The following is a 15,508-nucleotide window of genomic DNA, read 5'->3' as shown; positions in this document are numbered from 1 at the left end:
CTCGATCCCAGGACCCTGGGATCATGACCTGAGCTGAAGTCAGATGCTTAACCTACTGAGCCACCCAGGCACCCCCAATCATATATAGTATTTTAAGGTTAGAATAATAATTAACATGGATAGAGCACCTCGTCCGTGGCAGAGAGAGCATTCGTGGTTTACATGGACTGTAGCAGTTCAGCCCCAAACCACCCAGTGAGGTAGGCCCTCTTGCCGCACGCAGTTTACAGCTGAGAAAGCTGAAGCTTCCCTGTCGTGTGACCTTGAAAAAAAAAATCACTTCATCTTTCTGAGCTTTTGTTTCTGCCTGGAGGTTAACAGAGTCTTTCTCGGAGGCGGTTTTACGGGTTACAGAGGATGTCTGTAAAGAATCCAGCATTGTGCCGGGCACAGAGGCACAAGGGGAGCTGCAGGCCTGGTTGTTATTATTATTATATTTATATGTATTGTCACTGTCATCATAACCATTATACAATGATGATGGTATCTCCATCTTTCCCAAAAAGGAATTCAGTCCTCTTCTAACCGGAGACACACTTCTTTAGACTAAATTAAGTAGAAGTTGAGAACAAAGGGAAAAAGGAGGAAACACATATGTGATTGTATATCAGACTAGACCCTGAACTTCCTGGCAGTCAGAGTAAACAGGGAAACATAATTATTCTCACGGTTTGCATTATCAGAAATGGGAAAATACGCTCACTTCTCAGAGGGGGTATATTTTTTCTGACCCCGCAAGCTAAAAGAATTTTGAGGGAGCTTCGTATGGATGAGACTGAACTGTGAATCGATACACAGCCCCAAGTTGGGTTTTAGAGCAAACACACAAGTACGTTTCATACGAAGATCTGGGGTGAAGACCCAGCATTTCACATGACAGCCTTCAGGCAGTGGTGGGCCCTGGCTGGATGCAGGCGGGCTACAGGGGATGAAGCCAGGCAGAATCAGGAGGCCAGGGTTCCTGTCCAGCTTTGTGGTGCCCTCATCGGGGGCCTCTGGGTTGAAAGCCCAGCGATTCCGGTTTCCAGACGCATCTTCTGTAAACCGTGAGACTTGTGGTTTTGGTGCCCTTTTGTTTCTGACGTTTAGTGATCTTTTGATACATCCGTGGCATGATTTCAAAGCCAGCTTCCTGCCTTCCCTCAATTCGTAGCTTTCTCAGGCGCCAAAAACTACTTCTGAAGTAAACCAAAGTGGAAGGAATAAAGGAATTTCTTTCTGCCTTCTCCAGTTTTCTACAGAAATTCTGGAGTGAAAAGACCCAGGTCCCAGCTCTGATTTTAACCAGCACTTGGATATTGGTAAATCCCTTCCTCTCTCCAAGGCTTTCTTGTCCCCATTCGTTAATGTCAGAAATGGATTAAAAATTCTAAAATTTTGTCCTCTCTGTCCATGAGCATTTTCTGTCCCAGCTGTTCCCAGGAGTGGCAGTCCGTGTGTGTGCTCCCAGGGGCAGTCGTGTCCCCGTCTGTTCAGCCTCATGCCAGCCCGCCACACAGGGCATACCCCTTGGGCATCTTCCCTCAGTAGACCCCTTCAAGGAATGAGGATCCTCATTTCCTCCTAGATCTCCTCCCCCGGGTCTCGGAGGAATGCCTGAAGCCTGTTGTTCAGAAGCACGTTTGAACTCAGGTCTCCGTCATCCCAGCTGCGCATATTAAGCGAACTCCAGTAGAGAGCCCTGTACTGCCCCCAGAAAATAGGCTGGGAGGGACAATACTAAGTCTTGGCTTTTCCATTATGCACTAACAGAATAATCTGAAGCTTTCTCCAGGTGACAAGCTGCCATTTATTGGGCATTTTTATGGAATAGGCACTGTGCTCAGAGATTCATATTCTTTGTGTGTATATATGTATATTCTTTATACAGTGTTGTCCTCAAAGTAGCCCTTTGAAGTACTTGTGATTATCCCCATTTCTCAGATGAGGAAACTAAGGCTCAGAGTAATAAAGTGATTTGCCTAAGGTCACCTACCATTTGAACCCCTGTCTTTGTGGCTCTTCCCACTTGGTTCTAAGAACCAGTAAATCAGGTTCTGCCAGGGCTGCCACCAGATGTAGTCAAAGGATGCTCATTTGTAGGTTACTCGGAGCCAAAGAGGGAACTCTCACTGAGGAGCAGGGACTGGAGTGCCTCTGGTCCCTGGACTCCCAGCTCCTAGCAGGAAGTTCCTCACAGCATCCAGAAAGAGGGCAGAGTGAGGCTTGATTTCAGCTCATCGGGGATGACACCCTCAGCGTCTCCAAGAGCGTACATAGCTTCCAGAGGCTCGAAGTTCATGTTTACGGAGGTAGAAAAGAATGTGGGTCCCTCGGTGGACTCTGCACCGTGACTGTCCCCTGTGCCCTGCCCGGCTCAAGAGACCAGGAATCAGAGCTGAATCCAACACGGTCCCTGCTGCAGAGCTAGGCCTGGGGCTGCGTCTCACGCGGGGATGGTTTGTAGAGTAGATGGTTTGTAGCCGAAGGCCGTGCTACTCGCAGAGCAGACGGGCGACCCCAGCATCTCCGAAGACTTGTTAGAAATACGGGTGCTCAGGCCACACCCCAGAACTGCTGAACTGGAATCTGCATTTAACACCATCTCCAGGTGAATCATTTGCCCCTATTATGTTTGAAGAGCCCTGTTGTCAGGCCTCAGTTTCCAAATCCTGCTGTGCCTCAGAGTCACCTGGAGAGATCCTAAAGGTAGAGATGCCCAGGACCTTCAGTGTCAGTGAGGCTTTTCTTCTTCTCTTTCTTTTTCTTTTTGTCTTTAAGCTTTCCTCGTGAATCTGATGTGCAGCCATGTTTGAGCACCGTCACCTTAAACTCCTTAGCATTCGTATTTCCTCTGTACACTCCCAGGGAGGCGCGCAATCAGTCGTTCACTCGCTGATTCATAAATTCAGTAGACCTTTCTGGAACACTTACTCTCTTACTCTGCAGCAGCCCAGAGCTAAGCAGCAGGGACTCGAAGCTGGTCCCTGCTCTTAAAGAGTTCAAGATGTCACTGAGGAGGCAAACTAAACGGAAGTGTCTTGAGGTGCCACGGCACTTACAGTAATCTGCTGAGGGCCTAGGGGCACCAGGAAGGAAGTGGCCAGTTATCCAGTGGAGGAAAGCAGGGCTGGGAATTCAGGGATGGCATTACAGATGAGATAGATGAGATGATGCCGGAGCTGGGTCTCAGTCAGGCGCTCCCCGTTGGGAAGGGCAGGGGCACTTTCTAGGCCCTGAGAGGCAGTGTGGGCAAATAGGAAGAACACGGCCTTTAGGTCAAGAGGATGGGAGTTGGAAACCCATCCTGCCGCTCATCAGTCTCTGGCCCTGGTCAAGTCCCTTCACCTCTGGTAGCCTCAGTTTTCTGAAATATATACATTTTAAAAAAACAGCAAGCCCCTGCCTTACACAGTAGTTGCGAGGAGGGTCAGGCTGTGTGTATAAAGCACTGGGCTGGTGTCTGGGACAGAACAAGCCCCCAGAGGTGGTAGCAGATGCTTTCTAACAGCGACAGTCATCTCTGCAAGCTCTGCCCCCACTGAACGGGGGTCCCGCCCCCAGCAGAGGTCCGGCTGCTTGCTCCCTGGGCGGGTAGCATGAGGAAACAGGACCCTAAAGACTGTCCAAGGGCTCTATCAACCAGAAAGGGCTGTTGAGATGTATCATTTCATTTGATCCTGATGACAAGCCTGTGGGCCAGGCATAGCAGGACCTTCATCGGCTGACAGCCAAGGGACATACAATTTGAGTGATGTAGGTGACTTGTTCAAATGAGAACCCACATCTTCTAGCATTCTTTCCCTACCACCACTTGTAGCATTCTTCCCTGACCACCAGACCGCAAATATGTCCTTGGGCACAAAGGCTGGACCACAGCTCTTTCAGACTCTTTGGGACAGTCCTGCCAGTGCCACCCCCTTCTGGAATTCACTGAGCTGAGAAACTGTACATGAGTGACACTTCCCTGGGTCGGTGCAAGGAGACATGAGCCAGAAACTCAGGGGGCAAATCTTAGAGGACAGGGCCCCCACCCTACTCCCTCCAGGACACATTTTCTGCCAAAGTGTATGGCACATTTTGTCATGAGTGATGCACAAACAAATGAAATGATCCCCCCCACCTCACAGCTGTCATCAGGAAAGCAGATCGAGGCTGCCCAGATCAAGGCTGCCCCGCATCGCAGAGTGGGCTTTAAGGTGGCTGCAGTTTTGTTTAGCCAGAATCCATGTCATCTGGGGAGATTACCTCTGTGCTGCATTGTGGGCAGAATCTCAGGGGGCATTTCAAGATAAACAGGACATCTCTCCTATTACCAGTTTCCCCCAAAAGAGAAGTAAAAGAAACACCAAGTAATTTGAATGAAAATATATAAGTTCAAAATGGAGATGCCATCCATTTAAAGCAAGTGGCTGGTATACCTTGGAAGTCACCAAGCTGAACATGGAGAATACGAAACCAAATAAATTCCTGTCTCTTCCCTTCAAGTGCTGGCTGTCCGATTTGGGAGGCAGCTTCATAAATAAATAGCGACAGCATTATGTGAAGTGGCCTGTTACCCAGTTCGGAGCAGATATGAATTTCCACACACAGGGGTCAGGGAAGGTTTTGCCAGAAAAGGCACCATTGAGCTGACACTGGAAGAATGGGTAGAAATTCAGCAGGCTGAAGAGGGAAGGGGGACAGAACATTCCACAGAGCGGGGATGACAGGTACAGAGAGGCATGGAGGTGTGAGGGGCACAAGGTGCTGGAGTACAGGGAGTCTGCTGGGAGGAGGCTGGGGAGATGAGGCAACGACTGCATGTGAAGGGCCCTGCGTGTTGCTTGGCTGGGGATTCCGAACTTGGCCTAGAAGCCACGGGGTGTCCTGGAAGGGAGGGTGTTGGCACGGGGGTGATGTGACAGTGTTTGGGTTAGAACAAGGAAGAACGGCCTGGGGAGGACCCAGGCTGCAGGCAAAGAGACCTTCCTATTATTTGAGAAGGATGAGGTGAGGGAACAGTCACGTTAGGTCTAGAGAGGAAGGACGGTTGGAGAAAATCATGTCACCTTAGTCTAATTCAGGAGAGAAAATAAGGGGAGCATATGTTGGGTCCAGGAATCTGGCCCTGTTGAGACTCTGCCAGTCCCCAAGACAACGCCCGAAACAAGGGATGGTCGTGAAGACAGCCAGTCGGGGCCAGATTAAGACCTTCATAAGACCCTGACACTGAAAAGATGATGATGCCCCCCCCTCCACCGTCTTCATGTGTGATTCAAACTCGCCAATCTATAAAATAAAATCTTGTTTTTCAAAAGGAGCCAAAACCAGTATGTCTGATACAACATAAAATCACTTCCTTCTAGACTTTTCTGATTCTCATACCTGCATCCTAAAGGTTTGTGCTGTGCCCCTCCTTTGCTGGGGCTCTAGGCACTGCTCAGTCTGCCCTCTGAGTCCCAGCACAGTTTGCATCCCACCATCCAGTGAAAATGGCCAGTGCCAGGCCATCCAACCTGAACAGAGGGAAAGTCCCTTGAATCAGAAGACTTTCCGAAGACTTGGAAGCAGCAACCAGTATTAAGATGCAGCTTGAGGCCCCAGGAATGACAAGGCCATGCACGGGAACTGAAAACCAGCTTTCCAGGACTTAGGAGTCCAGCTCCAGTCTGGCCTAGACTTGGAAGAAATTATAAAGCAGTATCATGTGATAGGACAACTCAGGTTTAATTAGGGAGTTCTCTCCAACTGTGAAAAAAAAAACATAATGACTAGGAATTAGAAGAACAGTTAAGATTATTGAGTATCTACAATGTGCCATGCACTATGCTAAATATTCTTAGCCTATGATTTTATATGATTTTCTTAGTACACCAACAAGGTAGCTGTTCATACCCCATTGTGCAGATGAAGAAAACTTGAGGCTCAGAAAGCCAGCTACCTTGCCTAGGTTTCAGAACCTGGAAATGAGAGCCAGATTTGGAACCCAGACTGATTTGATTCCAGAACTTGCGCTTTTCTCCTGCCTTGTGCCCAGGGCCAGTGCCTTGTCTCTGCCACCCTCCCTACGGTCGCAGTCTGCCTCTGCTTCCCTCTGTTGGCAGAGCCTTGGCTTTAGCACTGACTTCCAGAAACAGAACCATCACCAGAACTAGCCCCTTGTTTTATTTATTTTTCCTTCGGTGCTGCTGCAAATTACAAACTCAAACTGCAGTTCCTTATATCTAACCACAGAAGGGAGACTCCTGAGCTCCTGATGAGTGTAAGGTGGGTCTGAGTAACAGAAGACTGTGTTGCCCCTGACGGAGCGTCAGCCTGAGTCAGTTGGGTCTTGAGGCGGATGGGGTAGGGCTGCGGTACAGACTCAGGGAAGAAGGGCTTGTGTTTTGAACTCTTGGAGTGTTTTTTTTTAGAGGCAAGTCCTCTAGTGTTTCTGGCTTGGCTTTACAGGCCACCCACAGTCAGCCTCCCTGATAATCCTTTTAAGAAAACACGAGGTGAGCCCCTCCTATGGACATGGCGCTGGGCGGGCATTTTGGTCTTTGGCAAGAGCTTTTTTGTATTAACAGTTAGATAAGATGGATAGTGAAGCCAACCACTGGGGTCAGAAAAATTGCAGAACCCTCACCCCAAAGAGGGACATCATCCCCAGGTGACTTTTTGCTTGGATTCAAGTTGTACCTCTGTGGTCCCCTGATGGGGAGAAAGAAAGTGCTCACCAACTGTGTGTCCTTATCTCGCAGTCACAGCCCAGCACATAAATACTACTTGACCACGGACCCCATGAGCGGGGCTGTCTTCCTCTCGGATACCAACAGCCGGCGGGTCTTTAAGATCAAGTCCACTGTGGTGGTGAAGGACCTCGTCAAGAACTCCGAGGTGGTCGCAGGGACAGGTGACCAGTGCCTCCCCTTCGATGACACTCGCTGCGGGGATGGTGGCAAGGCCACCGAAGCCACACTTACCAACCCCAGAGGTAAGACCTTGCCTTTTAAACACAATCAGTAACATTGATGGGGACCCTGCTAATTAACTTCTCAGGAGTGAGGAGTCTAGCTTCACACTCAGGCTTAGAATTGGAAAATATTATAAATCATCCCCATGTGATAGCAAAATTCACGCTTCATACCCACTCCATTTTCAAAAGAAATACATGTTTGTCCTTGTGAAAGCATTTTGGAAAATACCAAGAAGCCTACAGAGAAAACTTAAAATTGTCACAATTCCACCTGTCAGAAATATTCCCCGGGTAACATTTCCTGTCTTTCCTTCTAGCCTTTCTTCTGCGTGCTGGTATGCATGTGTTTGTGTGCTCACCAAAATCAGACAAAACTTAGGTCACGTTAAACAAACTATTTTAATAATCTGGTTTTTTTCCCTTACTGATATATCACAAACATTTCTCCATGTTATTAGTCTTCTCTGTCCTCATTTTCTATGGCCATACAGCATTCCATCAAATGGATGTCCCGTCCTTCACTCATCAGTCCCCTACTGTTGGACATCTGTGCTCTCTCTCATGTTACTGTTTAACAAAACATTGCAAATAAATAAATTTTTAAAAACAAAACAAAAACATTGCAGCGCATCATCTCTGTAGACGCTCATGTGCCGTGGGAAGGGTTTACTGCAGGCTTCAGATTTGAGTCCTTCAGAAAGTCTTTCACAATTACAATTTTTCATTCGCTTATTCAGCAAGTGTTCACTGAGTGTGCAGTGTACTATGGATGCATAGATAAGTTCAATGGAGCAGAAGAAGTAAGACTCGAACGTGAACCACTGAGGTGAGAGGAAGAGGAGCTTCTCCCTGAGAAGCAAGGAGACCTCTGCAAGGGACTCCGAATTCTTTTTTTTTTTTTTTAAGATTTTATTTTTTTATTTGTCAGAGAGAGTATAGGTAGGCAGAGTGGCAGGCAGAGGCAGAGGGAGAAGCAGGCTCCCTGTGGAGCAAGGAGCCTGACGTGGGACTCAATCCCAGGACCCTGAGATCATGACCTGAGCTGAAGGCAGCCGCTTAACCGACTGAGCCACCCAGGCATCCCGGGATTCCAAATTCTGTGCCTAGAATACAGGGAAGGCTTTTTAGGGGAGAAGCTGCCATTATCAACCTTCATCGACAAAGCATCTGCTGTGTGCAGCCATAAAGCTGATCACCCGTAGTGTCTAAGCCTCAGCGTCCCCATCAATAAAATAGGGACATTAATACCATGTGTGTCCACCTCCTAGGATTGTTCTTGAGGGTCAAAATTATATATTTCATATGATACCCCACAAAAACGTCATAGGTGATAGTATGAGTAAATAGTGCCAGATTTCAGGGCCTCTCCTGGACCCAGCTGTGCCCCTGGTGAAAGGAATTAATGTCTGTGAAAGCAGTTGGTAAAATGCAGTTGGCATATGCACTTTCCAGTCCAAGCCCTAGACCCTAGTGAAATCAGGCAGTTCTGTATTCAGATCCAGTCCCTGTCACCTCATAGCCATGTGGGTCAGGGTGAGTTGCTTACCCTGTCTGAACCACAGTTTCCTCGTCTATGAAATAGAAACGTACCGCACAGTCATAGTACAGGTTAAATCTGATCAGGAGTGAAAATGCTTAGTTCAGTGGTTCTGGGCACCTGAGAAACATCTATGACAGGTGTTCTATTATATTACATTATGTTACCATGCCATATCATATATGATCTCAGCACATCTCTCTCACATACCGGGACTGGTCAGGTGGTAACTGTGGGGTAGGTACTGGGACTTCGGTGGTCCCAGTTATGATTTCCAAACCCTGAGCAGTGGCCTACAGCGGAAAGAACACCCGGCCGGTACTTAGGGATCCTGCATCACGGTTTAGTCTTGCCGCTCCCTGGCCTCTGGCCTCCTCCTCTGGGCCTCATTTTTCTCATTGGCAAATGAGCAGAATGGGCTCCATGGATCCCTGAGACCACATTCAGTGACGGCATTCTATTCTCTTAGATTTAAATGGTTTTTTTCTGCAAAGGTTATTCTCTCCAGGTGTTTCTTGGTTGCCCACCCCACACACGTGTGTTCTGTGCACACAGATGGACACACACAGAGGCATGCATGTAGGTACCTAGATGAAACGGCAGTGAAATTGCCCAAAAGTCTGTAATTAACCCAGAGAGAAATGGCAGGGGTGCCATGGTATGCAGACACTTCACAGCAGGGAGGGGAAGAGATGCCCACCTATTTAGCACAACAAAAGGAGAAAAATCTGAAGTAATTAATCAGGGGCAGATCCCTTCTGTTAGCCTGTGCAGTCAACTTTGTAAACAAGAAACTCAATTGTTCACAGAGCACTCATCCGTCCCAGCAGATGGAAGAGAAAGACAGAGCATAGCCAGGCAGACAAGAAAACTCCTGTCCGGAACTTACAGAATGCAATTAATTTATACTCTAGGCAGGGACAGAAGAAAGGCGTCCCTGCCTGAAGCCTGCCTTGTCCTCCATGTGAAATTGCCCTCCGGCTCTGAGCAGCCTAACGAGGGGGTGGACAGAACTGTGGCTCCAGAAACTCTTCATCACGCAGAGGCCCCGGGGTGTCTGAAACCACCCCAGTCCTGGACCCGTGGACCCCGAGAGCAAGGGCCTCCACGGAGCACTGGTCAAGTTCTCAGCATTCTCAGTCACTGTGACTGAGGACTGTTACAAGTCAGCTGTTACTGTCCCCGTTTTGTTGATGAGGAAGCTGGACTCAGTGAAGTGACATGGCCAAGGTCCTACAACTGGAAAGTTCTCTCTTGCAAGTGCCTCTCTCTCCGGGAAGCTTTTCACCACCCCTTCTTTCATTTCAGTGCCCAGAGAAGCCTAAACAGAACACATCTGACAGGAATCTCCTTTACTTCATCATGTCACTCCCTGGGGCACTCCGCAGGGCACTTCGCTGGGCACTGACTCATTCTCACCCTCCCCACCTAAGCCTCTGTGTTCCCTGTGTGTGTGTAGGGGGGATGCATCTCGTCTGTCTCCCAGCCCCAGCACCCCTGAGCAGTTCTCAGTTTGGTAGGGCCATGTCTAACTCCTGGGGTGGAAATCAGGATCACCCATGATAAAACATATCTTGGTCCCAGTCCCAGCCACCCCTAGAATTAGTATTTCCAGGAGTGAAGCCAAGCAAGTATGTGCTGGGAAAAACAAAAACTTCTGGTGATGCTGATATACATCACTGGTTAAGAAGCACGGATTTATCAGAGTGATTCTCAAGCTTTGTTTTACCTCATTATCACCCGAGGTGCTTGTCAAAGTACAAGTAGATATTCAGGCTCCGCCTGAGGTTTTCTGAACCAGCTCCCTGTGGGGTACATAATAGAAAATGCCCAGGTGATTCTCACACATATCCAGGAGTGAGAAGTACAAATTTAGAACAATCCCTTCATTTAAGAGCTGAGAATACAAATGCAGAGACATCCAGTGACTTGCCCAAGGTCACACAGCTGGTCATGGAGAAAATGAATGGTGAATTCAGACTGCTCTTGTCCATGTGCCTTTTTTTAGACATTTATCTCACCTGTACTCACTATACATATCTGAAGCTTTCATGCTTAGGCTCTATACATCTATAATAACCAATAAAAAATCAGAATCAAAAAACAAGAGGGATGATTATCTTGTGAGAAAAGAAAAATTGTTACCAAAAAGGGGATTTGATTATTATAATTACAGGCCTTCATAAGTAGGTTAACTTAAGGAATTCACAGTTTTGACACTGAAGAAGGTTCTCCTTACTGCTACCTCTGATGCTTGACAAATCCCCCAGAAGCAGGAGTCGGAGTTGGGCGGCTAAGCTGATGGGTAAAAGTCTCCAGAGGTAGTACGATGGAAGGACCAGAGCCCCGGAGAATCAGAAGACTCAAGTCCTAATCCCTGCTCTGAACAAGCCCCCCCCCCCACCCTGCCCCTGGGTCTCTGTCTTCAGACCTTTAGAAGGGGAATGAATCCCATGGGGAGGATGTCATAAATCACAGAGGGGAGGTTCTCCATCAGCCTGGAAGGCTCCCTGAGAGTGTAGGTTTTTACCACCTCTTCCACTGAATTCCCTATTTCGGCTTCTCTTTCTCAGGCATCACAGTGGACAAGTCTGGGTTGATTTACTTTGTGGATGGCACCATGATCAGACGCATTGATCAGAATGGGGTCATCTCCACCCTGCTGGGCTCCAATGATCTCACCTCGGCCCGGCCCCTCAGCTGTGACTCTGTCATGGATATTTCTCAGGTAAGGAGAAAGCCTCGCCTGCTAGAGCCTGGGGCTGTACGCTTATCCTCTCATCTGATACCCAGCCCTCCACCGGCCCCCCATCTTTTTACCACACTAACACTTTATGAGTACGCTCCTGGGGGTAGGGGGAAAGACTACACTCTTGGTGCTGGGCCTGGGAAAAATACTAAGGACACAGAGATGAGTAGGGCATAGCTTGGTGCTCTAGGAGTTCACCATCAGGTGACGGGTGGGTGACAGGGATCTCAGGGGACAATGAAGAAATCTGCCTAAGGGAGTTTCAAAGTCAACAGGGATTCATGGGGTATGAATTTAAATCCATAGCTGCCTGTGAATTCCCTCTTTGGAGGGACATTGGACATTGTCTTTTCTCTTCCTATACTGGAATTCCTATACAGGAATTCTGTCCGTTTTTTCCTCTGCTGTAACCAGAGTGCTTGGTTGGTACAGGATAAGAGTATAACCAGTATTTGGTGACTGGCTAATTGAATCCTACCTTTGCCACTCATGAGCTGAGTAACTTCAGACAAGTTCCTGAAGTCCTTTGACCCAGTGAGCCACCCAGGCACCGCTCCTGAAGTCCTTTGAACCTGTCTTTTTATATCTTTAAAATGGAAATCATTGACTTCAGCCTGGCGGGACGGCTTGGAGAAAACATGAGCATAAAGGGCTCTAGCATTGCTTGGCTCTTCCAAGGCGGTCAATAAACAGTAGTTCTAGTGCCCACTTTCACGAAGGAAGTGCAATTTGTGCAAGATCTTGAAAGTGAAATAGGGGTTGCTGCTTGGCAAGGAAGAACGGAGACATCTCACACAAAGGGAACAGCATGTGCAAAAGCACGAAGATATGAATGGGCCTGGAACAGTCAAGGACCATTGGAAGGTTGAATGCCTGAGCCTAGGGTTCTTGGGATAAGAAAGCAGGAGTCGAAACTGGAAGCATGATTTGGGGCCAGTTAGGGAAGGACTTTCCCATACCATGCCAGAGAGTTTAGACCTTAGCAGGGAACGCTGGGAACCCAGGGTAGACCCAGTGACTGACTGTTCAGCAAGTCTTTAGTTTGTCCCGCAATGTCTTGGCAAGGAAAGTGTCCTTTCCTGCTAGATCCTTTGGCTGGGCCTGGCCGGAGCTGAATCAGTGAACATCCTTCTTGCCAACATTAGAAAAACCAAGGGAAAAAGGAAGGCAATAGTTACATTAAATTGCAGAGTGGTGTCAGCAGGAACCTCACTTAGCTTTTTAAACCCCCTGCACAGAGGCCCTGTTCCACGGACTGCTGATCTGCTCCCCGTGCTCCACAGGCCGCAGAGGCTGGGGGGCCTGACTGGTCGTGCCTGCCTGCCTGTTAGTGGCATGCATCGTGGAGCACTGTCCCCAGGGCTCCCTAGCTGTCGCCAGCCATCCCAGCACCTGCCTCACACCCCTTTCCGTTCCTGGTGTGGTTTTCCTCTGCACCAGCTAATGTGATTGTTATGCTCCCGGATGGAATCTGTTGTCTGCCACTTGTCTCCCCAATTTGGCCTGCTTCCCCTTGCTGGCTTGAGAATTTCCCTCTCCGGCCCATGAGCAAGCTTGAATTACCCGTCAGGAAGCTGCCACGGCCTGAGGATGTGCATGCGAGTATTTTCAATTCTCAACATGGGCCCTGCACCCGCCAGCTAGGGCACTGACAGTGTTCAGTCCACATGCTGGAAAGCTGTTTAACTTTAGTTAGAGGCGCTGCCAAGCAGCTGGATCCAAGGCTTGGAGGCCAACAGGCAGATAATGGAGTGGGAAAAACCCACACTTAGCTTCAGAAATCTGGGACCACAGTCCCCTTGCCCCTGGTCCTTGCTACCCTCATCTGAAGTGAAGCATGGAATTCTTACCAGACTTTCCAGACACGGGCTGATTTTTTTTTTAAAGATTTTATTTATTTATTTATTCGACAGACCAAGATCACAAGTAGGCAGAGAGGCAGGCAGAGAAAGAGGGGGAAACAGGCTCCCTGCTCAGCAGAGAGCCCGATGTGGGGCTCGATCCCAGAACCCTGAGATCGTGACCTGAGCCGAAGGCAGAGGCTTAACCCCCTGAGCCATCCAGGAACCCCACGGGTTGATATTTTTATACGCACATGTGGGTGGGGTACTGGCTTTCATTCTGAGAGTTCTTTTGTACAAACACTCCAGGTTTTTCACTGCCCCCCGGGAGCGGGGTGATAAGCCAGAGAGCCAGGAACACAGCTCAGAGGCAAGAGTCCAAAGCAGCAGACCAAGGAACTCGGCTCCCCTGGGAGGAGATGAAGACCAGGACCGAGGAGAAACTCAAGGGAGGCATAGAGTAGAGAAGGAACGGAAAATGTTGCAACCCTGTCGAAAGAGGGAATTTACTCCTAGCTCAGCAGGCTACAGAGTATGGCTCTGTACAGAGAATCCAAAATGATTTCTTGAGAACTTAGCATGTGCCAGGCACTGTTAGAAATGGGAATACAGGATGAGTGTGACTTCGCTTTTCTTACTTAGCTGTCAAAATAAATCCCAAGGGGTTTGTCTACCCCATTTTACAGATAAGGAAACTGAGGCTTGGTGGGTTAAAAAAATGCAGTTATACATACAGAGCCCTATGCTAGGTTCTATCGGGGTGTGGAAATGAATTTTGAGATGAAATCATGAACATAACTTGCCTAGCACAGTGTCTGGCAGCCAATAACAAGCTGTAAATATTCATTCCCTTTATAATTTGCAAAGAAACTCCTTATACAGTGTCTTGTTTGATCCTCACAATTACTCTATGTAATATTTATTACCTCCATTTACAGATGAGGAAAAAAGTTCAAAGTCTTTAAGTCACTCACACCTTTAGTAACTGTGGGACTGAGACAAGAAGTGAGGTGTCCTGGCCTCAGATCCCTGGCGCTCTCCATGCCATTCACCAGTCATTCATTCATTCATTCATTCATCCATTTGGCAACCCATTTTCTGAGAACAGATACCTGCAACAAGGCAGTCATCTCAGAGTGCTTTAATGAAGGTACAGAATATTCAGGAGGACGGGGGAGAGGGAGCTCCATCCCCTCTCAGGACCGCAGAACACGGGAGCCAGAGGGACCACAGGAATTCTCAAGAATCATTCCTCCCTGGTGGTGATGGGAATATTAAGTCTTGGCGCGGCGGTCACTCCTAGGAGGTGAAATCAGAGAAGCTTGTGTGCTTGGTCTGCTCCCCCTCACACGGGCTCCGTAACAGAGCGAGGCCAGACTCCAAGAGCACTGTTCCTTCTTTCCCAGGTGCCTCTGTGCACACAGCAGGAAGGAGGGAGAGAGCAGGAAAGCGTTTGCTCTTCATCGTTGCCGCTTTTCCTTCTCCTCCTCCCCCCCACCCACCCACCCATCAGGGAGCCATCTTTTCATCATAATGACTGGCAGAAAGGTCTGGGCAAGCAGGTCCCCAAGGTGCCACAGGACCAGAAGGCATAAAATATTTAGCAGCCAGTGTTGACAAGAAATGGGTTTTAGGAAATTGAAAATTCCCCTGTCACTTTAAAGTAAACTGTTCTTGATGCAGCCAAGGGCTGTGTGATGCTGTGCTCCAGAGAGCACTAGGAAGTGTGAAGGAGCGCCTCTGGCCAGCGGCTCTAGCTCCAACTCACTGGGATCTGCGGGGGCAAAGGAGCCCAGGCTGGGAGGCAGGAGACAGAAAGACCAGGAAGCAGGGCCTGAGGACGGCCCTGAACTGAAGGATCCGATGGAGGTGGCCACATCTCACATGTATGTAATTTGCTAATGTTTCTTTTTATAATAGTAAACCGCCACATGGACACTGTAGAAAATGTAAAAAAGTTAAAAATTACGGAGAAGAAAGTTGAAATTACCACAAACCTGAGTGTGGTTAACATTTTGATGTATAACCCCCAAGCTTTTAATCTCCCCTCTGTCTGTAATTTATCTAATTTGTGGTTGCCATGTTTCCCCCAGTTGGGATCACACTGTGCTTACAATTCTGTAACCTGTTCTTTTCAACTAATACATAGCAAGCATTTTCCCGTGTCATTAAATATCCATCCATAACTTTAGCGCTTTTAATGGCTACCCAGAGTATTCCTCCTTATGGACAAACTAAATACTATCATTTATTTGGCCAGTTCTCTGTTGTTGGGCATTTGAGTTGGTGGCAGTTGTTTGCCATTATTAAAGATGGCTGTGATGTACACCCTCGCAGAGAAGGGTGTACAAGAGTGAATTCCTGAGAGAGAAATCTCTTATCTAAAGTAATATGCGTATTTAAGCAAGTCCGAAATTGGACAGAATGTCGAGTGTTTGTAGGGTGCTCAGGAACATAAGGCG

At 48.2% G+C, this 15,508-nt stretch overlaps 1 protein-coding gene across 3 annotated transcripts in view; it reads left to right on the top strand.

The window, feature by feature from the left end:
- Window positions 1-15,508, top strand: part of TENM4 (teneurin transmembrane protein 4) — a gene marked incomplete at its 5' end in the record, with an annotated part of 373,412 nt that overhangs the window by 321,957 nt on the left and 35,947 nt on the right. For all 3 annotated transcript variants that reach the window (XM_080816827.1, XM_080816826.1, XM_080816825.1), the window contains 2 exons: window positions 6,705-6,937; window positions 11,030-11,184. In XM_080816827.1, coding sequence (XP_080672953.1) covers window positions 6,705-6,937; window positions 11,030-11,184 — 388 coding nt within the window. The remainder of the gene's footprint in view (window positions 1-6,704; window positions 6,938-11,029; window positions 11,185-15,508) is intronic.

Source organism: Martes martes, assembly GCF_963455335.1.
Source record: "Martes martes genome assembly, chromosome: 10".
Taxonomy (NCBI): domain Eukaryota; kingdom Metazoa; phylum Chordata; class Mammalia; order Carnivora; family Mustelidae; genus Martes; species Martes martes.
Note: the sequence above shows the minus strand (reverse complement) of the source record. Positions and strands in the feature narration are given on the sequence as shown.